The 18,830-nt window shown below is 42.8% G+C and overlaps 1 protein-coding gene across 1 annotated transcript in view; it reads left to right on the top strand.

Moving 5' to 3' along the window:
- LOC308101105 (signal-induced proliferation-associated 1-like protein 2) overlaps nt 1–4,863 on the top strand; it is a 122,877-nt gene extending 118,014 nt beyond the window's left edge. The window contains 3 exon segments of the mRNA XM_080450441.1: nt 1,028–1,145; nt 1,726–1,804; nt 3,033–4,863. Coding sequence (XP_080306567.1) covers nt 1,028–1,145; nt 1,726–1,804; nt 3,033–3,179 — 344 coding nt within the window. The 3' untranslated portion in view covers nt 3,180–4,863.
- Nucleotides 4,864–18,830: the final 13,967 nt, after the last annotated feature.

The raw sequence follows: 18,830 nt of genomic DNA, 5'->3' as shown, positions 1-18,830 counted from the left end.
ACAGCTGTCATGTTATACAGAGAGGGCTGGGGCACAGAGGGAGAAGCACCATGGGACTCATTTGATGTCTTTGATTTAAAAAAAAACATGCTTTTCACCATATTGTTTTTAGAATTATGTGGCGATTGATCAGTCAGTATTGGAGGAGTACTTAGTTAGTGGCCATGGTGATGCTGAGTGACCACACTTTTGCAACAGCCGCTTTCATTCACACATTGCATAAACAGAACGCTCCCACCATTTTGAAATGCTCGCATGCAGTGGTGGAAAGTAACTAAGTACATTTACTTAAGTGCAATTTTGAGGTATTTGTACTTGAGTATTTCCAATTTCCAATACTTTTACTTCTACTCCACTTCATCTCGGATCCAAGTATTGTAGTTTTACTCCACTACATTTATTTGAAAACTTGAGTTACTAGTTACTTTGTAGATTTTGATTATTAATACAAAACCTACATTAACCATTTCAGCTCTGTATACATTTCGGCCTTTTGAAAATAGCCGATCTACAAGCTCACAATGCGTCACGATGCGACGCATTGTGAGCTTGTAGATCTGCTATTTTCAAAAGATTGTTATACATTTCAAAACTTGAAATGGGACATTCTGCATAATGAGTACTTGCTACTTTTGGTACTTTAAGTACATTTTGATGCCAATACTTTTGTACTTTTACTCAAGTAAATTTTGAATTCCGGACTTTTACTTCTAACAGAGTATTTCTACATTGCAGTATTGATACTTTTACAAAGCAATTGAGTACTTTTTCCACCACTGCTCGCATGCAAGTCTGATGTTGCTGTATTCCGATATAACTGCATGTTGACACCATTCAGCCTGTTGCTGCTGAACACATTTCTCCTTTGCAATTGTTGTTTATTAAATCCCCATTTTAGTTTAATCCCCATTACCCGGCACCGAAGGTCCAATTACGGCTCCCAGAGTCCACCCACCACCACCAGACCCTTAATGACAACCAGAGCAAAATGTAAAGTAAAAGTGTGTTTTCCTGTGGCGTCCCCCAGACCAGCGTGTGGCGTCATTCTGCACCATGACGGACATGCAACGAGCCGAGGCGCTGCAGATCTCCAGAGAGCTGACGAGACGCGTGGCAGCGGCAGAGGGCGCCGCCCTGGAGGCAGGGTAAGGCTTTTCCACCGCTAGCAATACACCACCCTGCACCCTCCATATTATTGCATCATCACCAAGTCACACACATGCACAAATACAGTCCTTAACAACTGTAACCACTTAAACCCTATATACTGTACTTCTTTGACTGGGGTCCCCCAGGGGTGTATACTTGGCCCACTCATTGTTTCCCTCTACACCAAATCTCTTTGCCAAAAAGCCGATCTACAAGCTCTGTGATTTTCGACCAATGTTTGCTTATCATGACATGCCCAGAAAAGGGACGCTAGGGTTCAAGTGATTTACCCATTGCGTCCCTATTTTAAGCATGCTATTATAGGCGAATATTTTGCCTATAATGATCTACAAGCTCAGTCGGCTTGTAGATGTGATCTTTTGGAAAATCTTTGACTAAGGCTTAAGTGGTATATCCTCATTTTCTGTATCATATGTTTTTAATGCCGCAATGTTATTTGATATGAATGAATACAGCAATATGTTTTGCGAGTATGCAGTAGCTCCACTATCAAGTGCACAAATTCCTGTTATATCTCACCTACTGTATATCTTCTCCTATATATGTCCCCTGCAGTAGAGCTCCCTCCACACTGACTGGTAAAGTCAACCAGTTGGAGGTGATCCTCAGACAGCTGCAGTATGACCTCAGAAAGGTGCGTTACACTCTCATACTGTGTGACACACACACACACACACACACACACACACACACACACACACACACACACACACACACACACACACACACACACACACACACACACACACACACAATGCCCTCTCGGTCTGCCATAATGCGCTTTCTATTCTGGGGAAGGCTTTTAATGACTTGGACATGTTTGGTGCAAAAAGCAAAGACATTCAGCTATTTGGTTGCCTTTGTGTCCCCTCGTGCCCCTGCTGTTTCTATTGTGTCACGGTTTGAGATATGCATCGCTAAATGGCACACATGTGGCAGGGCAGTAAAAAGAGAGGAAATCTGTGCCACACAATGCACGTGGGCAGGCTCTGAATAATGAGCGCACTGTGCTCTCTGAAGTAGCCTACCACCTTGTCCTCTTCATTCAATATCCTGTTTCCTTTCATGTCCCCGGCCGAAAATGTCCCCACCTCCTTCTAATGTGCTTAAATTGGAAAAAAGGGAAGTGCACTTACGCCACTGAGTATACCACGTTGCCCTGCTAAAGCCCCCCCCCCCCCCCCCCCGCCCCATCCCCCTTTAAGCAGCACTGTGGAAAGATGGATGTATTGTATGCTTATAATGGTACAGCTTTTATCAACACTTTAACCCATTCAGACCGGGAACGTATCTGTGTCATGTAAAGATTTCTTTGGCTATTAAAAGAAAAAGCAGATTTATGCGCTACGCGCTATGAGCTTGTAGATCTGCTATTTTTTGAAAAACAAATCGTGAAAATGTGTGCAAATCATTGAATCTATATATTTTGTTAAAGCTAACATTTGTAACTCAAATCTTTGCTTCTGGGGTTTCTACAAATGTCTTCTAAATCTCTAACAGTTTTTTTTTTACTTGCTATAATATCAGTGGTTTTCAAACTGTTTTCATGTCAATGACCCCCAAAATGATATGTATTTGGCTGCGGACCCCCATCTCAAAATATGTTGTTCCAGGGACCCCCCAGAAGCAAAGATTTGACTTAAAAATGTTCGCTTAAAAATAAAAATAAATAAGAATATTTGCAAAAATGTTCACGTTTTTTTTCTGAAATAGCAGATCTACAACGCTTGAAATCTTAAAATGACACAGATGCGTTCCCGGTCTTAATGGGTTAAAAAAAAAAATCCATTTACTCGTACCTTGTGGCCCAGCACTGACTGTGTGTGTGTGTGTGTGTGTGTGTGTGTGTGTGCCTTGATCAGGAGAAAGAGGACAAGGCCGTTCTGCAAGAGGAGGTCCAGCACCTGAGACAGGACAACATGCGCCTTCAGGAGGAGAGTCAGACTGCCTCCGCACAGCTCAGGAAGTTCACCGAGTGGTTCTTCCATTCCATCGACAAGAAACCCTGAGAGAGGCCAAGAGACTGCCTCCGCTGCTCCCAGGCACCTACTCCACCCGTAGGAGAGACCCCCCGCCCCCCACCTCCAGATGATCCATGGGCAAACAGACTTCGAAATCATACAATCACGTTTAGTTTCCCAGGCGCAATGAAAACTTGTTCTTATAGCATCCTACCTGGGAGACTATAACTCCAGCTCATGTGGAGAGACTTGAACCCCCCACCCCTGACACGTATAGCTTCGGGAAGCCCCCTCTGTCGGTGTTGCAAGGGAGCATCGGAGGTACTGTCAATGGTTTCCCCAATTGAAGCAAACTGACCGGTCTCTTGCGGGGAAAACTCCCTCGTCTCCCTTAGTTGGGAGAGAATCCAATCCACCAACCCTCTCCACCCTGCCTGAATCCCTGGGATTCCCCTAAACAGTAGTGGAATGTAAAGCCTTAGAGCTCATGTACTGTAGTAAAGCCTGTGATCTACCTGTGTCACTCCAGTCTACTGTGCTGCATACTCTGTACTGTACTGTACTGCACTGTACTGTGTTTTACTGTACTGCGCTCGCTGTCGCTCAGCTGTTTGTGGGGAGCCTGGCGGGGCCTGGTACCAGCCTTTTCCTGGATCCAGAGAGCAGGAAACCAGACGGGGTCACGGAGGAGAGGAGATGAATGGATAGCAGGGAGGAGGGGAGGAATGTACTGGACATAATGAAGTGGTGCTTACTGTCTGCTTGCACCGAGGGAAATCCACATGTGGCGTTCTTGAAAAGTACAGTGTGGGGGAGAAGGAAAAAAAAAAATGAATGTAGCTCAACTGAGATCTATTTTTTGCTGGACTTTCTTGGTTCCCAGTTCCCAAAGTCACAAAGATTTAGAGGCTTGATGTTTGATCCAAGCGCTTTTTCTTTCATGTTCCACTTTCTTTCCCCCCCAGTGTTGTAATATATAGGGTCACACAGCAGTAATTTTGGTGTTTAAAGGTGCTTTCCCTACACATATGAAAAACTGTTTGTCGGTAGTTTCAATTCACTGTCACAATGTCCTAGCAATAAAGAAGTGGTAGTTGCAAAACTGTGTTTTAGAAAATGTTAGCACAAGCGTGAACAAATTCCTGTCGAGGAGCGGTTGTATTTGACATGTATTTATAAAACAGGAAGAGTCTGTGCCTAAAGAAAATGTTGGGTGTAAGTGGATTGTTTTTCTTTGCTTTTAGTTCTCTTTCATAAACACATGCCTTGTCTGTGGCTCACTGATATACAACCTGATGTGTGCGCGTTGGTTCGCAGAGGTGTGTATGTGTGAGTGTTTGCGCGTGCGCGTGCGTGTATATAGTATATCACTGCATAATGTGTTCTTATACAGTGGTTTATAGCGCATCAGAGCAAGCTCCAGTGAACTACACTTACAATGCCAAATGTGTTTATTTCTGTACAGATCTGCCACAGAAGTGTCTTGTATTTAACACCATTATTTAAGCTTATTTAACCTAAAGTTGTTTATTTTATTAAGGGTATTTGTTTTTATTTTGTTGATTTTTTTTTCTGCACTAAGGAGAGAGAATGCTCTGTGTATGTTGTAAAGTGTGTACTGTAGCTTGCCAGGGCAAAATTATATATTTAAATCTATAAATGATGATTTGTTTTTGGAGATTCCAACATTTGGATGCTGCTAGATTACGGTTTGTTTTGTATGCTTTTACAAAATGTCTCTCTCTCCGTAAGCTGTCTCATCCCAGATGGGACACTGGTTGCTTTTTCTTTTTCTTTTTTTAAATAAATGTAGTTTAAAAATGAAACTGTGTGGTTGTTTTTTTTAGGATGGTTGCCTGACAGTGTTGAGTGAAGAGTGCAAATTAAAGCCTGGTTTAAATAGTCATACAATGGTGTTGCGTGCTGAAAAGAGATGATCTACAAGCCCAGAACACATCGCATCGCGTCACGTTGTACGACACAAGTATATAAATTAAGCATACGTTTCCTTGGTCAATAATCAGGGCCGCATTAAGACCCCTCAGGGCCGTGGAACAACACAAAATCAAAGGCCCCCCCTCAACATTAATCGGACAATATCGGGTGCGTTCGCACGCCCAGCGAATGAACGCGCACCGCATGTGCGTTCGGTGCATGTGCCACCGCCAGCACGAGCGGCGCTGACAGTCACACTGCACAGACACAGGGCACAGCACAGCCTCTCCAACAGTCTGTTTCTGCTATAACTACAGTGTCTAAACTGTCTATCATTCTCACTGGGCCCTGCAGGCTGCGGGCCGTGGAACACAAGTTCCACTAAGTTCCACAGTTAATGCGGCCCTGTCAATAATAGTACGCTACAGTAGAACATTTAGTATTTGTTCTCTGCTTTTGTGTTGATACCCTAACATGCATAATACATCAATGTTTGCATGACAACGCCAAAGATGTCTGAACTAAATGATCAAGCAATCCCATGAGCGCTGATAGCAAGAAAGTGGTCTATCTTTTCAATATGAAAGTGGTTTATCTTTTCGATATGGAAGTGGACTATCTTTTCAGAGTGAAATCCATAAATCATGTCGCGACACAAGTTTTGTATTGTGTTGTATTTGCACAGAGCATAAATCTACTAGGCGAGGGCTTCATCAACATCTGAGGCTGTTTGCCACTGTGAAGTGGTGCTCAAAAGATGGACCAGATGAGGGCGAGGAAGTCTTGGTCTCCGTACCAAAGAGAGGAAGCATTCCAGAGAAGAACCATTATCAAAGACTTGAGTTTCAAGCCCTGTTGTTCTGGTGCTTCATATGGAAGCAGTTCATCCAGCACATATGGTGACAATATGCTCACAGATCTTAGAGTGTACAAAGGAAGCGTGTTCCCAGTAGCCGGCATTTATATCTAGTTTTTTTTGCCGAGATTGATTTCTTTTCTTTGCATATTAGAGGTGCTAAAATGTCTAGGGCATTTTCTGTTGGCGCTGAGAGAGAGATATTACCATACATTTCCTGATCCTTTCAAGCTATTGCAAATGAATTGCCGGGGTCCATCTGGATTTATTGTGGGCTTTTTTTGGACAGTAGTAACGAGATTTCTTCTTTTGTGTTCCTACAGATGTGTTGAGACGTTGGATTGAGAACAGTGATGTGCGAGTGAGTTAATTCGCTTTGAGTTTGTCTGCCTTGACCAAATGACAGATGTCGCTTTCACCATGGGACTGCTAAAAGAATAGCTGGTGAATTGCAAGTCTTTTATTTTAGAGACAAAAACAATTACAGTTGTCCGCTGCCTCCCACAAAATCCTGGCCCAGCTGGTGGAGTGCAGTTCAGTCTACCCTGGCCTGCAGGGACTAGTGGGTATTAGTTGCTGCAAAGTATTACGGGTAGAGTCAGTTTGGTTCATGTCACATGTCAACATCTGGATAGCTTTGCTTCGTTATTAACGTCACCTGTGTGGGACATACAGTATAGAATGTATGATGCCAGTAGTGGTGACTGGTGAGCTTGTTTGAAATCTCTATTGTTCCTACAGTAAGTTTATTGAATTTGAGTTTATAAATATGTATCATTAATGACACTCCAGTGAAACTCATCAAAGCATTGCCTGACCACATGGATGGATGGGGGTGAGGGTGAAAAAATGCCAAGACATAAAATGTATGATATTGATAAATGTGCCCTTGCACATTTCCTTATGGCAAATACTGTAGCTGTAGTTGGGGCTTGGGTCAGCAGAAACACATGCACTTAATCTACACAAGTGTGGGCAGTGGGTGTGTACTGTGTTCAGTGTGTAGAGAATGCAAATGACCAATGACCGCTGTCTGGAGATATAATCAATGCACGATGGCCAGGGGTGGAAAGTCACTTTTTAAATAGTCTCACATATAGCCAGACAATCAGAGATCTCCGCCTACCGATACATCTGGTGACAACTAAATTCCATGTAGTGGCTAAAACAGGTTTTCATTGACAGTTAGTGAGAGATAGAGAGAGACAGCAGAGAGTAGGGGAGTGACATGCAGCATGATGTTCAGCCCAGCCTGGGAATAGGACCAGGGACTCGCTGTCAAGCACCAGAGCCCACGTGGTACGTGCTCCAACCATTCGGCTATATCGGGTTGGGTTGCCCTCACAATTCTGACATTTTAAATAATTTATAATAGTACACAAGACCATGGGATCGAAACCCAGCACAGGCTCTTCGGCATCTGAGCTATCTGGCTCCCACGGGTCTACTATCTTTTTTCGCCTTTATCATAAAGGTTTAAACGCTTTATTAGCAAGACAGTCTTTTATTATATTATTCCTCATTTTGCTGGTTTCCCCTGAAACCCCTTTACTGTTACAGAGTAGAACTGCCTTAGAATCTCTGCTGATGATGTCACAGGTAGTTACTAGCAATCATATCTTATATTTATTGAATTTAGAGGGGGTGGGGGGGATTCTACCATTTCGTAATTCATTGTCAGTAATCCATCTTATCAGCGTTTTGCGACGACGTCGTATCGACGTTGTAAAAGACGTGTCTTTTCAACAGATATCTCTTTACCCACTGGGCACACACAATACAACGCCCATACGCCGTGCATACACCGTGCATACGCCGTCCATACGACGTCCGAGTCAGACCTCAGTCATTATTATTATTTATTTTTATTATTTTTTATTATTTTTTAACTCTATGGTTGACATAATCATTTTAGCCTGCTTTACTTTCTTTATGGGCTCTTTATTAGCAAGACAGTCTTTTATTATATTATTCCTCATTTAGCTGGTTTCCCCTGAAACCCCTTTACTGTTCTACTCTGGTAGAACTGCCCTAGAATGTCTAATGATAGCTGAATGGTTAGAGAGTCTGCCTGGCAAGCCATACATATCAGGTTTGATACCAGGCCTCAACAATGTGTCAAAGTTTCCCTGAACAAGACACTTAAAAGAATAGTTGACCATAAAAATACTTATTTTCTATCAATTACACACTCCATGAAGCATTGAATTCATGGAGATTTTATTTTCAAAAGATTTGTATACATTTTATACATTTGAAAACTTGTGAAATGGGACGTTCTGCATGATGAGTATTTCTACTTTTGGTACTTCAGGTACATTTTGATACCAATACTTTTGTACTTTTACTCAGGTCAATTTTGAATTACAGACTTTTTCTAGACAGAGTATTTCTACATTGCAGTATTGATTATTTTACTCGAGTACTTTTTCCACCACTGGTCAGTAGCAGAAATAGAAAGCCACAGATCCATTTGACCGATTCAATCTGGTGACCGTACAGTGTAAGTGCACCGAAATGTTATTAGCCTCACAAAACATGCTGACAACTGTTATAGTTTGATACGAGCCAATAATGAAAATCTGCCCTAACCAGATGTTGTGGCTCCCAGTCAAGAAACCCATATTGATTTCTGTCAAATATGTGATGGTGTCAGCAGACAAAGGAATCAGGCAGGTTGAATATGAAGACTTGGCATTTCTCCTTTGCCTTGAGAGAGGAGGTGGTGGTTCATCACGTATAATAGCATGTGACTGGAACACAGTTGTCCCGCCACCGCAGCCCCAGACCAGATGCTCCCCTGCTGTGAACGCCACCCAAGCCAGGATCATGTTCCCCAGAACGGGACTCGCTGTGCCCACAGCACAGCTGGCACAGCAGAGAGGGCCAGGAACAGTGAGGGAGTAGGCTAGTGTGTGTGTGTGTGTGTGTGTGTGTGTGTGTGTGTGTGTGTGTGTGTGTGTGTGTGTGTGTGTGTGTGTGTGTGTGTGTGTGTGTGTGTGTGTGTGTGTGTGTGTGTGTGTGTGTGTGTGTGTGTGTGTGTGTGTGTGTGTGTGTGTGTGTGTGTGTGTGCGTGCGCGCGCGCCATGGTTTGGCTACGGTAGATATTATTAGATATCACTTGTTGCCCCTTTTTATGTAACTGTTTATGAATATAAATGTTTGTGCTTGCCTTGCACATTATGATTCAGTAACATCGTTAAGAAAAAGTATTGGCGCGTACATACTGAACATATATAAGTAGAAAAATAGTCTAAGAAATTAACATGCTCACTTGTGATCTCTTCAAACAGGTAATAAATCTTGATTGTGCTCCGGGCTGAAGCGGGATGGCCTTTCTCACCTGGACAGTTTATCAACGCGGGTCATCTCTTCACTGCAGGCATGCCGAAAGGCACACACACACACCAACTTCCTGGAAAGTTACAGACAATACAAAATCAGGCGAGCTTGATTTTTTTTAATGGTTTTTACTTTGGACGACATAGTGTAGCATGGCATTTGTTTAAATATTTTTTACATTGGACGACATAGTGTAGCATGGCATTTGTTTAAATGTTTTTTACATTGGACGACATAGTGTACCATATCATTTAAAAATAAATATTTTTTATATTGGACGACATAGTGCAGCATGGCATTCTTTTTATGTTTTTTATATTGGACGACATAGCATGTCTGCATCCAATGAAAAATGACAGGTCGAACGTGGCGGACTGCAGTTATCCCCTCCTAGCTACATATGCAGTCCCCGGGGGCCTTTGCCATCTGTCGATCAAGACCACAGGTGACCATGCTCTTAACTGAGTCTCAAGAAGGAAATCATCCACAAGCCTGTCTCCCTGCCTGCCTGCCTGCCTGCCTGCCTGCCTGCCTGCCTGCCTGCCTGCCTGCCTGCCTGCCTGCCTGCCTGCCTGCCTGCCTGCCTGCCTGTCTGTCTGTCTGTCTGTCTGTCTGTCTGTCTGTCTGTCTGCCTGCCTGCCTGCCTGCCTGCCTGCCTGCCTGCCTGCCTGCCTGCCTGCCTGCCTGCCTGCCTGCCTGCCTGCCTGCCTGTCTGTCTGTCTGTCTGTCTGTCTGCCTGCCTGCCTGTCTGTCTATATATCTTCCTGCCTGCCTGCCTTGACACAGGAATGGGGAGAAAATGATCCTCCACAAAGGTAGCTCTTGGTTGAATGAAGGCTGACAACAACCAGGGGGGAAATGAACACAGAGGAATATTCTGCTGCAGGCGTGGGACAATGAGAGAGACTCACTGCTTATTCTACCTGTGTGTGTTGTATCAATGGCAAATTAGATGAGGCTCCTGAATTATCTTCATTGTCCAAGATTGTCCTTGTCGCTTGTCCTTTGTAGCCTCAGAGAGACAAGCCATCGATTCTCTATTGGTGGCTCCAAGTCCTGGCTGTGAGGAAACAACGAAATGGCAGGGGGCGGTGTGTGGCTGTGCTTGTGTGTGTGTGTGTGTGTGTGTGTGTGTGTGTGTGTGTGTGTGTGTGTGTGTGTGTGTGTGTGTGTGTGTGTGTGTGTGTGTGTGTGTGTGTGTGTGTGTGTGTGTGTGTGTGTGTGTGTGTGTGTGTGTGTGTGTGTGTGTGTGTGTGTGCGTGCGCGCGCGTGCTTGCGTGTGCGTGCGTGCGTGCGTGTGCGTGCGTGCGCGCGTGTGTGTATGTGCGTGCGCGCGTGCGTGTGTGTGTATGTGCGTGTGTGTGTGTGTGTGTGTACGCACTGATATAGCCACCGATTTTCTTGTCTTTTTTCCTAAAGATAAATTGATTATGCAAAGCTGCATTAGCCTGGTGCTGAGTGAAAGGGGTTGCTTTCTGGAGAGGGTCATGGGAATATTGATGGCTGGGAGGGTGGATGGTAGGTGTGTGAGCGTCGAGGGTATGCAGCAGACAAATAACAAACACCCCCCACTGACCCGCCATCATCAGCAATAAAAGCTTAACCACAGCTCCAGTCGATTCTTTGTGTGAGGGGAACACGACGAGAGACACTGGAAGGTCAGACACCAACAGTGCTGCAGCATCAAACAGTCTTCTGAAAGCTCATAGGCATGAATGACACTGGAATGAATGCACCTCACAAACGCCACTCAAAGCCTCTACAAGCAGTGCATTGAACTTTATCTGCATTCATCTGATACATAATAGAACTACGGTCTGTATCTGTAATATTGTAAGCCTGAAGATCTGTTCCTAAACCACTTAAACCTTAACCTCCCTATTCTGGAGCGAACATTAAGCATAATAAAATGCTAATAAATAGCCAGTCTACAATACGTTGTGAGATCGTAGATCGGATATTTTCACTGAAGAGATTTGGTGTAGAGGGGAAAAAAGGGTGGACCAAGTACAGAGCCCTGGGGGACCACAGTAAAACTAAGTATATGCCGTAGACACGCGGTTAACCATCCTAGTCATCTTGCTTTTACCGAGCACATTTTGAAATTAAAATTTTATCCCACGAATTTGTAACCCATTTTTTTCACCCAGTACCAATTTTCTCCTGGGCGCTACACTCCCTCTGCCAGCCTAGGGAGAGCCTACATTTTGTAATGTAGACTAGAGTTTATGGATCCCATTCCATAATGCCAAATGTTTTGTCCAACCATTTGTCCCTGTGACAAGAACAGATGTTACATGTTATAACATGTTTATGCATTTAAGGACAGCTGAAAAAATAGATAGCATTAAACCAGACGGCTTACATCTATATTCTCTGTGCCAAACTCATTAACTCTGCTCAGAGGGTGCCTGTTACGCAATAAAATCCTGGGTGCTAATTTAATTAACACTTGATTTTTACAGAGCCTGTCTTTCACATTATGTGTATATATGGCTCATTCCACAATTGGAGCAGGATTTCAGCATCAACACTTTTGTGTACCCTTTGTTTTATAATGTTCTGTTATGTAAACAGAAGTTACAGTTACATTTCCATTGGATATGTATACAATTTCAGATAAGACTTAGGCCTAAGTATTGATTCAAGCAACGTTTGAAATCTCTCTTGTGCAACTTCTCAATTGTTTCCTCCTACATCTTTCCTCCACTTCTTTGTCTTTTTCTCTAGCACAGCAGTCTCTCGCACTGTAGAGCAACCCTGTTACTCTAATTACAGTAACAGGGATGCAAAACAATGCTAATGTTAGGGTCAGATTGGAAAAATATGAAAAAGAAGACAGGATATAACTTTGGTCCAGACTAGAACCATTTAGCTCTGCTTTGGTCCATCCATGGTTATAGCAGGTGAGATTGTTACAGTATTTCCGCTGTGTCATATGACTAACTTTTTAAATCACTTCTTAAAACACACTTTTGTAGGCCTGGGCCGTAGCGTGACGTGACGGTCCAAAACAACACACTTTTGTAGACTGTATTTACTACCTAAATAGTTTTTGTGTTCTTCTCTTTTTAAGCTCTTTTATTACATTTCTCACACACTTGTGTCTGTTACTATAGGGGGTACTATGTGCAGTGGAAAGTAAGTAAGCAAGTAAACGGAGTACAGCATTGAGTATAGAGCAGGGGTCTTCAACGTTTTTCAGGCCAAGGACCCCTTAGCTGAGAGTGAGATAAAGCAGGGACCCCCGCCCACCATTACATATTATATAAAATTGTGTTGCAGTTTAAACTTTTTCATATATTTCGTAGATAGCTTCATAGATTTGTTTGACAGCCCTGTCATCAGTGTTGTGTAAATTAATGTTAATTGTTTATCTGTTTGCATTATCTTATATATTAATATGTTGGATTCGTGTTAATGGGTATTTTCAGACATTTAACCACCTAAACCCTAAAAAAAAAGACTGTTGGCTCTGTACTTTCCCGGCCTCTACACTAAACCGCTTACAACGGCCCATGCTGCAAAGCCTTGTGAGCTTGTAGATCTCCTATTTTCGGCTAATGTTCCTATCACACAAAGATTTGGCAGCCCCCTGTAGCAACTCTGAGGACAGGAATCCCAGATGCCCCTGTTGAAGACCCCTGAACTAGAGTAGAGGCGTGTGCATATAGAGCTGATACTATGCAGTGGGAAAGCGCCACAACGTCTTTGTTTTGTGGCATATGGAAGTTGTATTTGCCCTGTGGGAAATCTGATGTAATTTGTGTGTGATTTGAGCATGCTTGTTCTAACAATGTGTGTGTGTGTGTGTGTGTGTGTGTGTGTGTGTGTGTGTGTGTGTGTGTGTGTGTGTGTGTGTGTGTGTGTGTGTGTGTGTGTGTGTGTGTGTGTGTGTGTGTGTGACTGTGTGTGTGTGTGTGTGTGTGTGTGTGTGTGTGTGTGTGTGTGTGTGTGTGTGTGTGTGTGTGTGTGTGTGTGTGTGTGTGTGTGTGTGTGTGTGTGTGTGTGACTGCGCGTGCGTGTGCATGTGCGCACGTGCGCGAGTGCCATTCTCCATTCGCGATGAAACTAAACAGGGTAAACTGAACAAACAGTTCATTTGTTTGTGGAATCTCTTGCTTTGCTTGCCAGATGTTTGTGGTCATGCAGATATGCATCTCTATTCCACAACAACCCAGTCCTCCTGTGGTCTTTCATGCCAAACAATTATAAAGGATCATCCCTGAACCCTTAAAAAAAAGGAGGAAAGAAAAGACGCAATTTAAATTTTGCTAAATTCATTAGCCTTGTTTATAGCATCTAAATGTATTTATTATCATCAGGAGTAATGTTGCAGATAATTTTAATTGTATTGAAATGTTCATTAAATGGTTAGTTTAACAACTGACATACTGCCAGAGATATACCTACATGTATATTTATGATCTGGGAAGGTAGGCCTACTGACAGATACAGAGATGACCATATGTGGGCATATCATTATGCCCATACATGGGCATAGTGCTCATCAGTTCATCCTTGAGTCCAAGCGGAGGTTTGTACCTGATGTAATGAAATTGTCTTCAGGCAGTCCTGAGACATCACAATCATGAGAATGGCACAGATATCAGGTCACTGTGACCTTGACCTTTCTTTGACCACCAAAATCAAATCAGTTCAGCCCTGTTTATTCAATTGACCCACATGGTAACATGATGTGCAAATGAGTGATGGAAAACCAATTGTGCAAATGTCTCCATTCAGAATTTCCAGAAGCAAGAAAAAGGATTCACAGACATTGGAGCTGTTTTGTGTTTTAGTTTTTACTATTTATAATTATTTCAGTAAAAACTATGTCAGTTTGTTCAAAACTATTTTTGATTTATAATTTTCTTGTTGCTTAGTTCCTTTTTATCTTCTAATATGTACCCTTGCATATAGTTTAATCTTTTCAAGAACAGTTTCCACTCCATATTTATTCCAGATAGATGGCAGATGGCAAATAAATAAATGTTAATTTTAATCTAATTATTCAGTGCAAAAACAACTGGTATCCTGCTTCCTCTTGTTAACATCAAAGACTTCAGATTGTGTACCTAAGCTTTCCTTTTGTTAAATATTAAATATTGTTTGTCATGCGCTTATTATTATATTCTGTTCATGCTGTGTTTTCCGGTTGGCAAATTTTTGCAATTTAATGCACATTATCCTTGACTAAAATTGCTTTAATTATCTGATCTCTTCAAGCTCCGGTATACCACCCCAATTACCAATAGATAATAAAGTTATATAGAATTTATGAATAAATGGTTTCAAATAGATTTGTTTACTCACAATTAATGGTGAATAGTAGTGAAAATTATCGGTATATCATGTACTGTACTTTATTATTTAAAGAATAAATGTTTCTATTTGCAAAGAGCAAATAAAAAAATATTTGACAATTGCAGGCATACAATAATCTTTAACATACAAAAATACCCCTAGATTTTCTATATTCTGTGTGTGAGTGTGTGTGTGTGTGTGTGTGTGTGTGTGTGTGTGTGTGTGTGTGTGTGTGTGTGTGTGTGTGTGTGTGTGTGTGTGTGTGTGTGTGTGTGTGTGTGTGTGTGTCAGACAGACAGACAGACAGACAGACAGACAGACAGACAGTTTCGACAGACAGTTTCGACAGACAGTTTCGACAATTTGGAATTGGTGGAAAAACTGAAGAATACAGCACTCCATGCTGTTGATCTTCTTGATCACTACTATGATGGACCTGGAGATGTGGCCTGTGACATCTGCAGTGAGAGAAGACTGAAAGCTGTGAGGATTTGTCTTCAGCGTTTGGCCTCTTACTGTGACACTCACTATCAATCTCTTGCCTTTAAGAAACACAGGCTGGTCAAAGCCTCGACGGAGCTTCAGGAGAATATCTGCTCTCGTCATGACGAGGTGAGGGAGGTTTGCTGCCGTACTGATCAGCATTGTTATCTGTTATCTGTGCTGCATGGAAGAACACAAAGGTCACGAATACGACCTCTGTTGGCACAGAAAGGACAGAGAGACAGAGAGAGCTCCATACGATTCAGCAGAACATCCAGCAGAGAATCCAGGAGAGAGAGAAAAGACCTAGAGTAGGAAGTGGAGTCCATCAACCAGTCTGCTGACAAAGCAGTGGAGGACAGTCACACCATCTTCACTGAGCTGATCTCTTCCATTGAGAGATGATCTGAGGTGAGGGAGCTGATCAGAACCCAGCACAAAATGAAGCGAGTCGGGCTGAACTGAGGAAGTGTGTGGAGCAGGAGGTTATTGAACTGATGAGACATTGCATGCTGACCTGGAGCAGCTCTCACACACAGAGGATCCAATCCGTTTTCTATGCCGTTACAGCTCCCTCTCAAGGATCAGTGAGTCGACACTCGACACACACCCAGCCAGCAGCAATGTCTGTCCTTTGCGCTACTTTGAAGATGTGACTGTGGCTGTGTGGAGGGTCAGGGACAAACTAGAGGACATTCTTCAAGGGTAAGGGACAAAAGATCTGGGAGAAAGTGAAAAGAGTGGGTCAACAGCACCAGAGCCCAAGATCAGAGCTGTTTGATTGATTGAAATGCATGTGGTACAGTCAGACATTATGGCTTAAACTTAAAGGATAACGCAAAATTGTTCTGGGGACTATTTTGTGTTGTCCTTTGTGATCCATTGTGATCCTATGTATTCAATTCATCAACATAGCATAAAAAAATAACACAATAATACATGTAATCAACAAATACAAACACTATGTGCTCAGTGTATGAGTAGCACGGCATGGGTAACTAAGACTTGCGGAAAGTATTGGGAGCTGGTGGTAGGTGTTGCGCTCCGCCTCAAGCAATCCATCTCCCAGGGGTCTAGCCTAGCGCATTGAAACAGAGATAGACACCCGTGTTCTCGGCTGATACCGACGATAAGCCACTCCGGCCTGCTTACTTACTGTATTCTAAAGCAGGTTATGTTTTCATGCACAGTGGCATTAAAAATCCCAGGTCCTGTGTCCCCCAGTGTAGGAGTGTACCTGGGTCACAGTGCAGTTTCTCTGTCATTCTACAGCATCTGTGACACCATGGTTCTCCTCCACAGAGTCCAAACCACATTCACCCAGCCGAACCGGTGATCAAATTCGGGTAAAATACTGATTTCTAAGAGTTAAATTAAACACTGATGGTTTTACATTATATTTGCTTCACAGTCTGTGATCGTTCTTTACCATCAGAATATGTCATCTGCCATCAAGGCAATGAATGGAGTGACATGGAAGGTACACACAACCTTTCTTATCATTAGCCTAAGGGCTTTTTCAGGTACAGCTGAATACTTGTTATTGGTCTACATTTACGTTGTGAAAGACCCTTGTAAAGACAGACCAACAGAGCCTCTGACATGATGTGAATGTAATGCAGCCCCTTTTGTTCAGAGGCAAGGGGAGCCTTTTCAGATAACTCACCATTATGTGATGGGCGGAGGAGAGAGAGGGATGGAGAGAGAGGGGGATTGAGATGGAGAAAGAAGGCTTTTGTTCTTCCCTCGCCAGTTAGCTGGGCTTATCAACTGGGTACCAATCTGCCTTCCTTCCACTGCATTCCTCCCTAAAAGGAATCTGGCCTTGCCAAACTGCAGCTGTACTGTATGTACAGTCCAGACAAGAATATACACCTACTGTACAGTCAGTCAGTGGTGGACAAAGTACTCTGACATTTTGAAAAAGTAAAAATAGCAATACCACAATGTAGAAATACTTAGTAAAAGTAAAAGTCAAAAAAATTAGAAATGTACTTCGGTCATCATGCAGAATGGCCCACTTCACACTCGTATGATTGTATTATCATTGTCTCTGCCAGGCCGAAGGCATGGCAGAGACAATGATAATGATGATAATGATGATGTTTTGCACCTGTCCGTGTGTCCGTGTGTCCGTGTGTGTGTCCGTCTGTCTGCGAGCAGCTAATCTCACTGTGCGCCGAGGAGCACACTTTTCTAGTTGCTTCTGAGATGTTGTGGGGTAGAAGTATTAAGTATCAAAACATTGAAATGGTAGTGAAGTGAAAGTACCTCAACATTGTATTTAAGTACAGTATTTGAGTAAATGTACTTAATTACTTTCCACCACTGCCTAGTGTAGTAGAGACTGAAAAACGTGTTTCATGTGTTTATGTCTTCTTGTCCATTACCCGTTTCTCATGGAAACAGCCCTGATCTTCCTTTTTATTATCATCATCATCATCGGTTTTCAGGCCATTTCTGCTATTACATTTAATGATCTTAGAAGAGCTTTTCAGCTCGGGAAGACGAGTAGATGAGTCAGATCTTGTATCTCTGACTCATCTACTCGTCTTCCTGAGCTGAGAAAGAGTGGAAATTCAAGAGCAACAGCACATGCTCAAATGCACATGCAGGCAAGCTGGCTGCTGGTGTGTGAACCTCCTGGGAGTTTGTGTATTGACGGCGCACAGCTGGAGGGCCTCAAACCACAATACCATCTGCAAGTGATAGGGTCCGGTTCGTGGCCAACCCCCCAGCATCGTGATGGATTCTAATGCAGGGTTGTGTCTTTGACATATTGCTGGTGGGTCACGGGCCTAAACATGGGATCGGACAATCTAAATATTCTTGAGTAGATTGTAGATAACACCTTCTAATTTGCAAGTTTTCTGTATATAGATCTACAGTATTAGTAGGCCTACATGTTCATCAACCTAATTCTTGTGGAGATTTTTAAATACAGGCAATTATTTTTAATCTAGAGCAGCCTTTCTTAAACTTTGGTTTGAGACCTCACAATTAAAAAAAGGATTTAACCTATTTTAGCTCAGCTCCTGTTGTCTGCGTGCTTGTGTAACACCCAGGATTCAAATCTCCCACGTGGAAAACCATACATCCACCGCACACGGGAGGCTTATGAGCTTGGGCCTAGCCCTGCATGCACCCCCCTGCCCTGCAGGTTACTTAACTGCATGCACGGTGAGTGATGCTATTGACTGGCTGTCTACTTCTACCAAGTTCAATCATCGTTTGACGCCATTATGTTTAAACAAAGCATTAAATATGAAGAATAATGTATTTAGGGATTGTTTTGTGTGGTAAGGTACTCATATGAGAGTTGAAAATTAACAAAGCAAACAGACCGCCAAACATAGCCTCCAGAGGAAGGATATACCTTCAGGAGACACTGTTCGTGTCAGTTAATCATCATGTGTTTGTGTTTCTCATGATGTTAATGTAACATTAGTTGTTGGTGCCTACTCTATTATTTAACTCGACTTCAGCTAAGGTTAGCTTGTTAGCAGCAAGTCAGGCATCCCTTTCGAGCTGTTCCGTCATCCCGATCAGAGCAGGGACCTACTTACACTTCAAGACAGTAAGATGCTGTTTGTGACATTCACACCCATAATCTTTCTCAGTTCCCCACTCAATACTATTATTTTCCTTTACCTGTTTCTATATATACCACCATAAAGACGACTAAGACAGGATTCATCTCTTTCACTCTCACCTCACTTACTGCCGAGTTGTCTGTAGGCTTTTCCACTTTGATCACATTGACAGTCATGTCTTTA

The sequence above is a fragment of the Gymnoscopelus braueri genome (assembly GCF_963280865.1).
Source record: "Gymnoscopelus braueri genome assembly, chromosome: 14".
Classification (NCBI taxonomy): domain Eukaryota; kingdom Metazoa; phylum Chordata; class Actinopteri; order Myctophiformes; family Myctophidae; genus Gymnoscopelus; species Gymnoscopelus braueri.
This window is presented reverse-complemented; position numbering and strand designations above follow the sequence as displayed.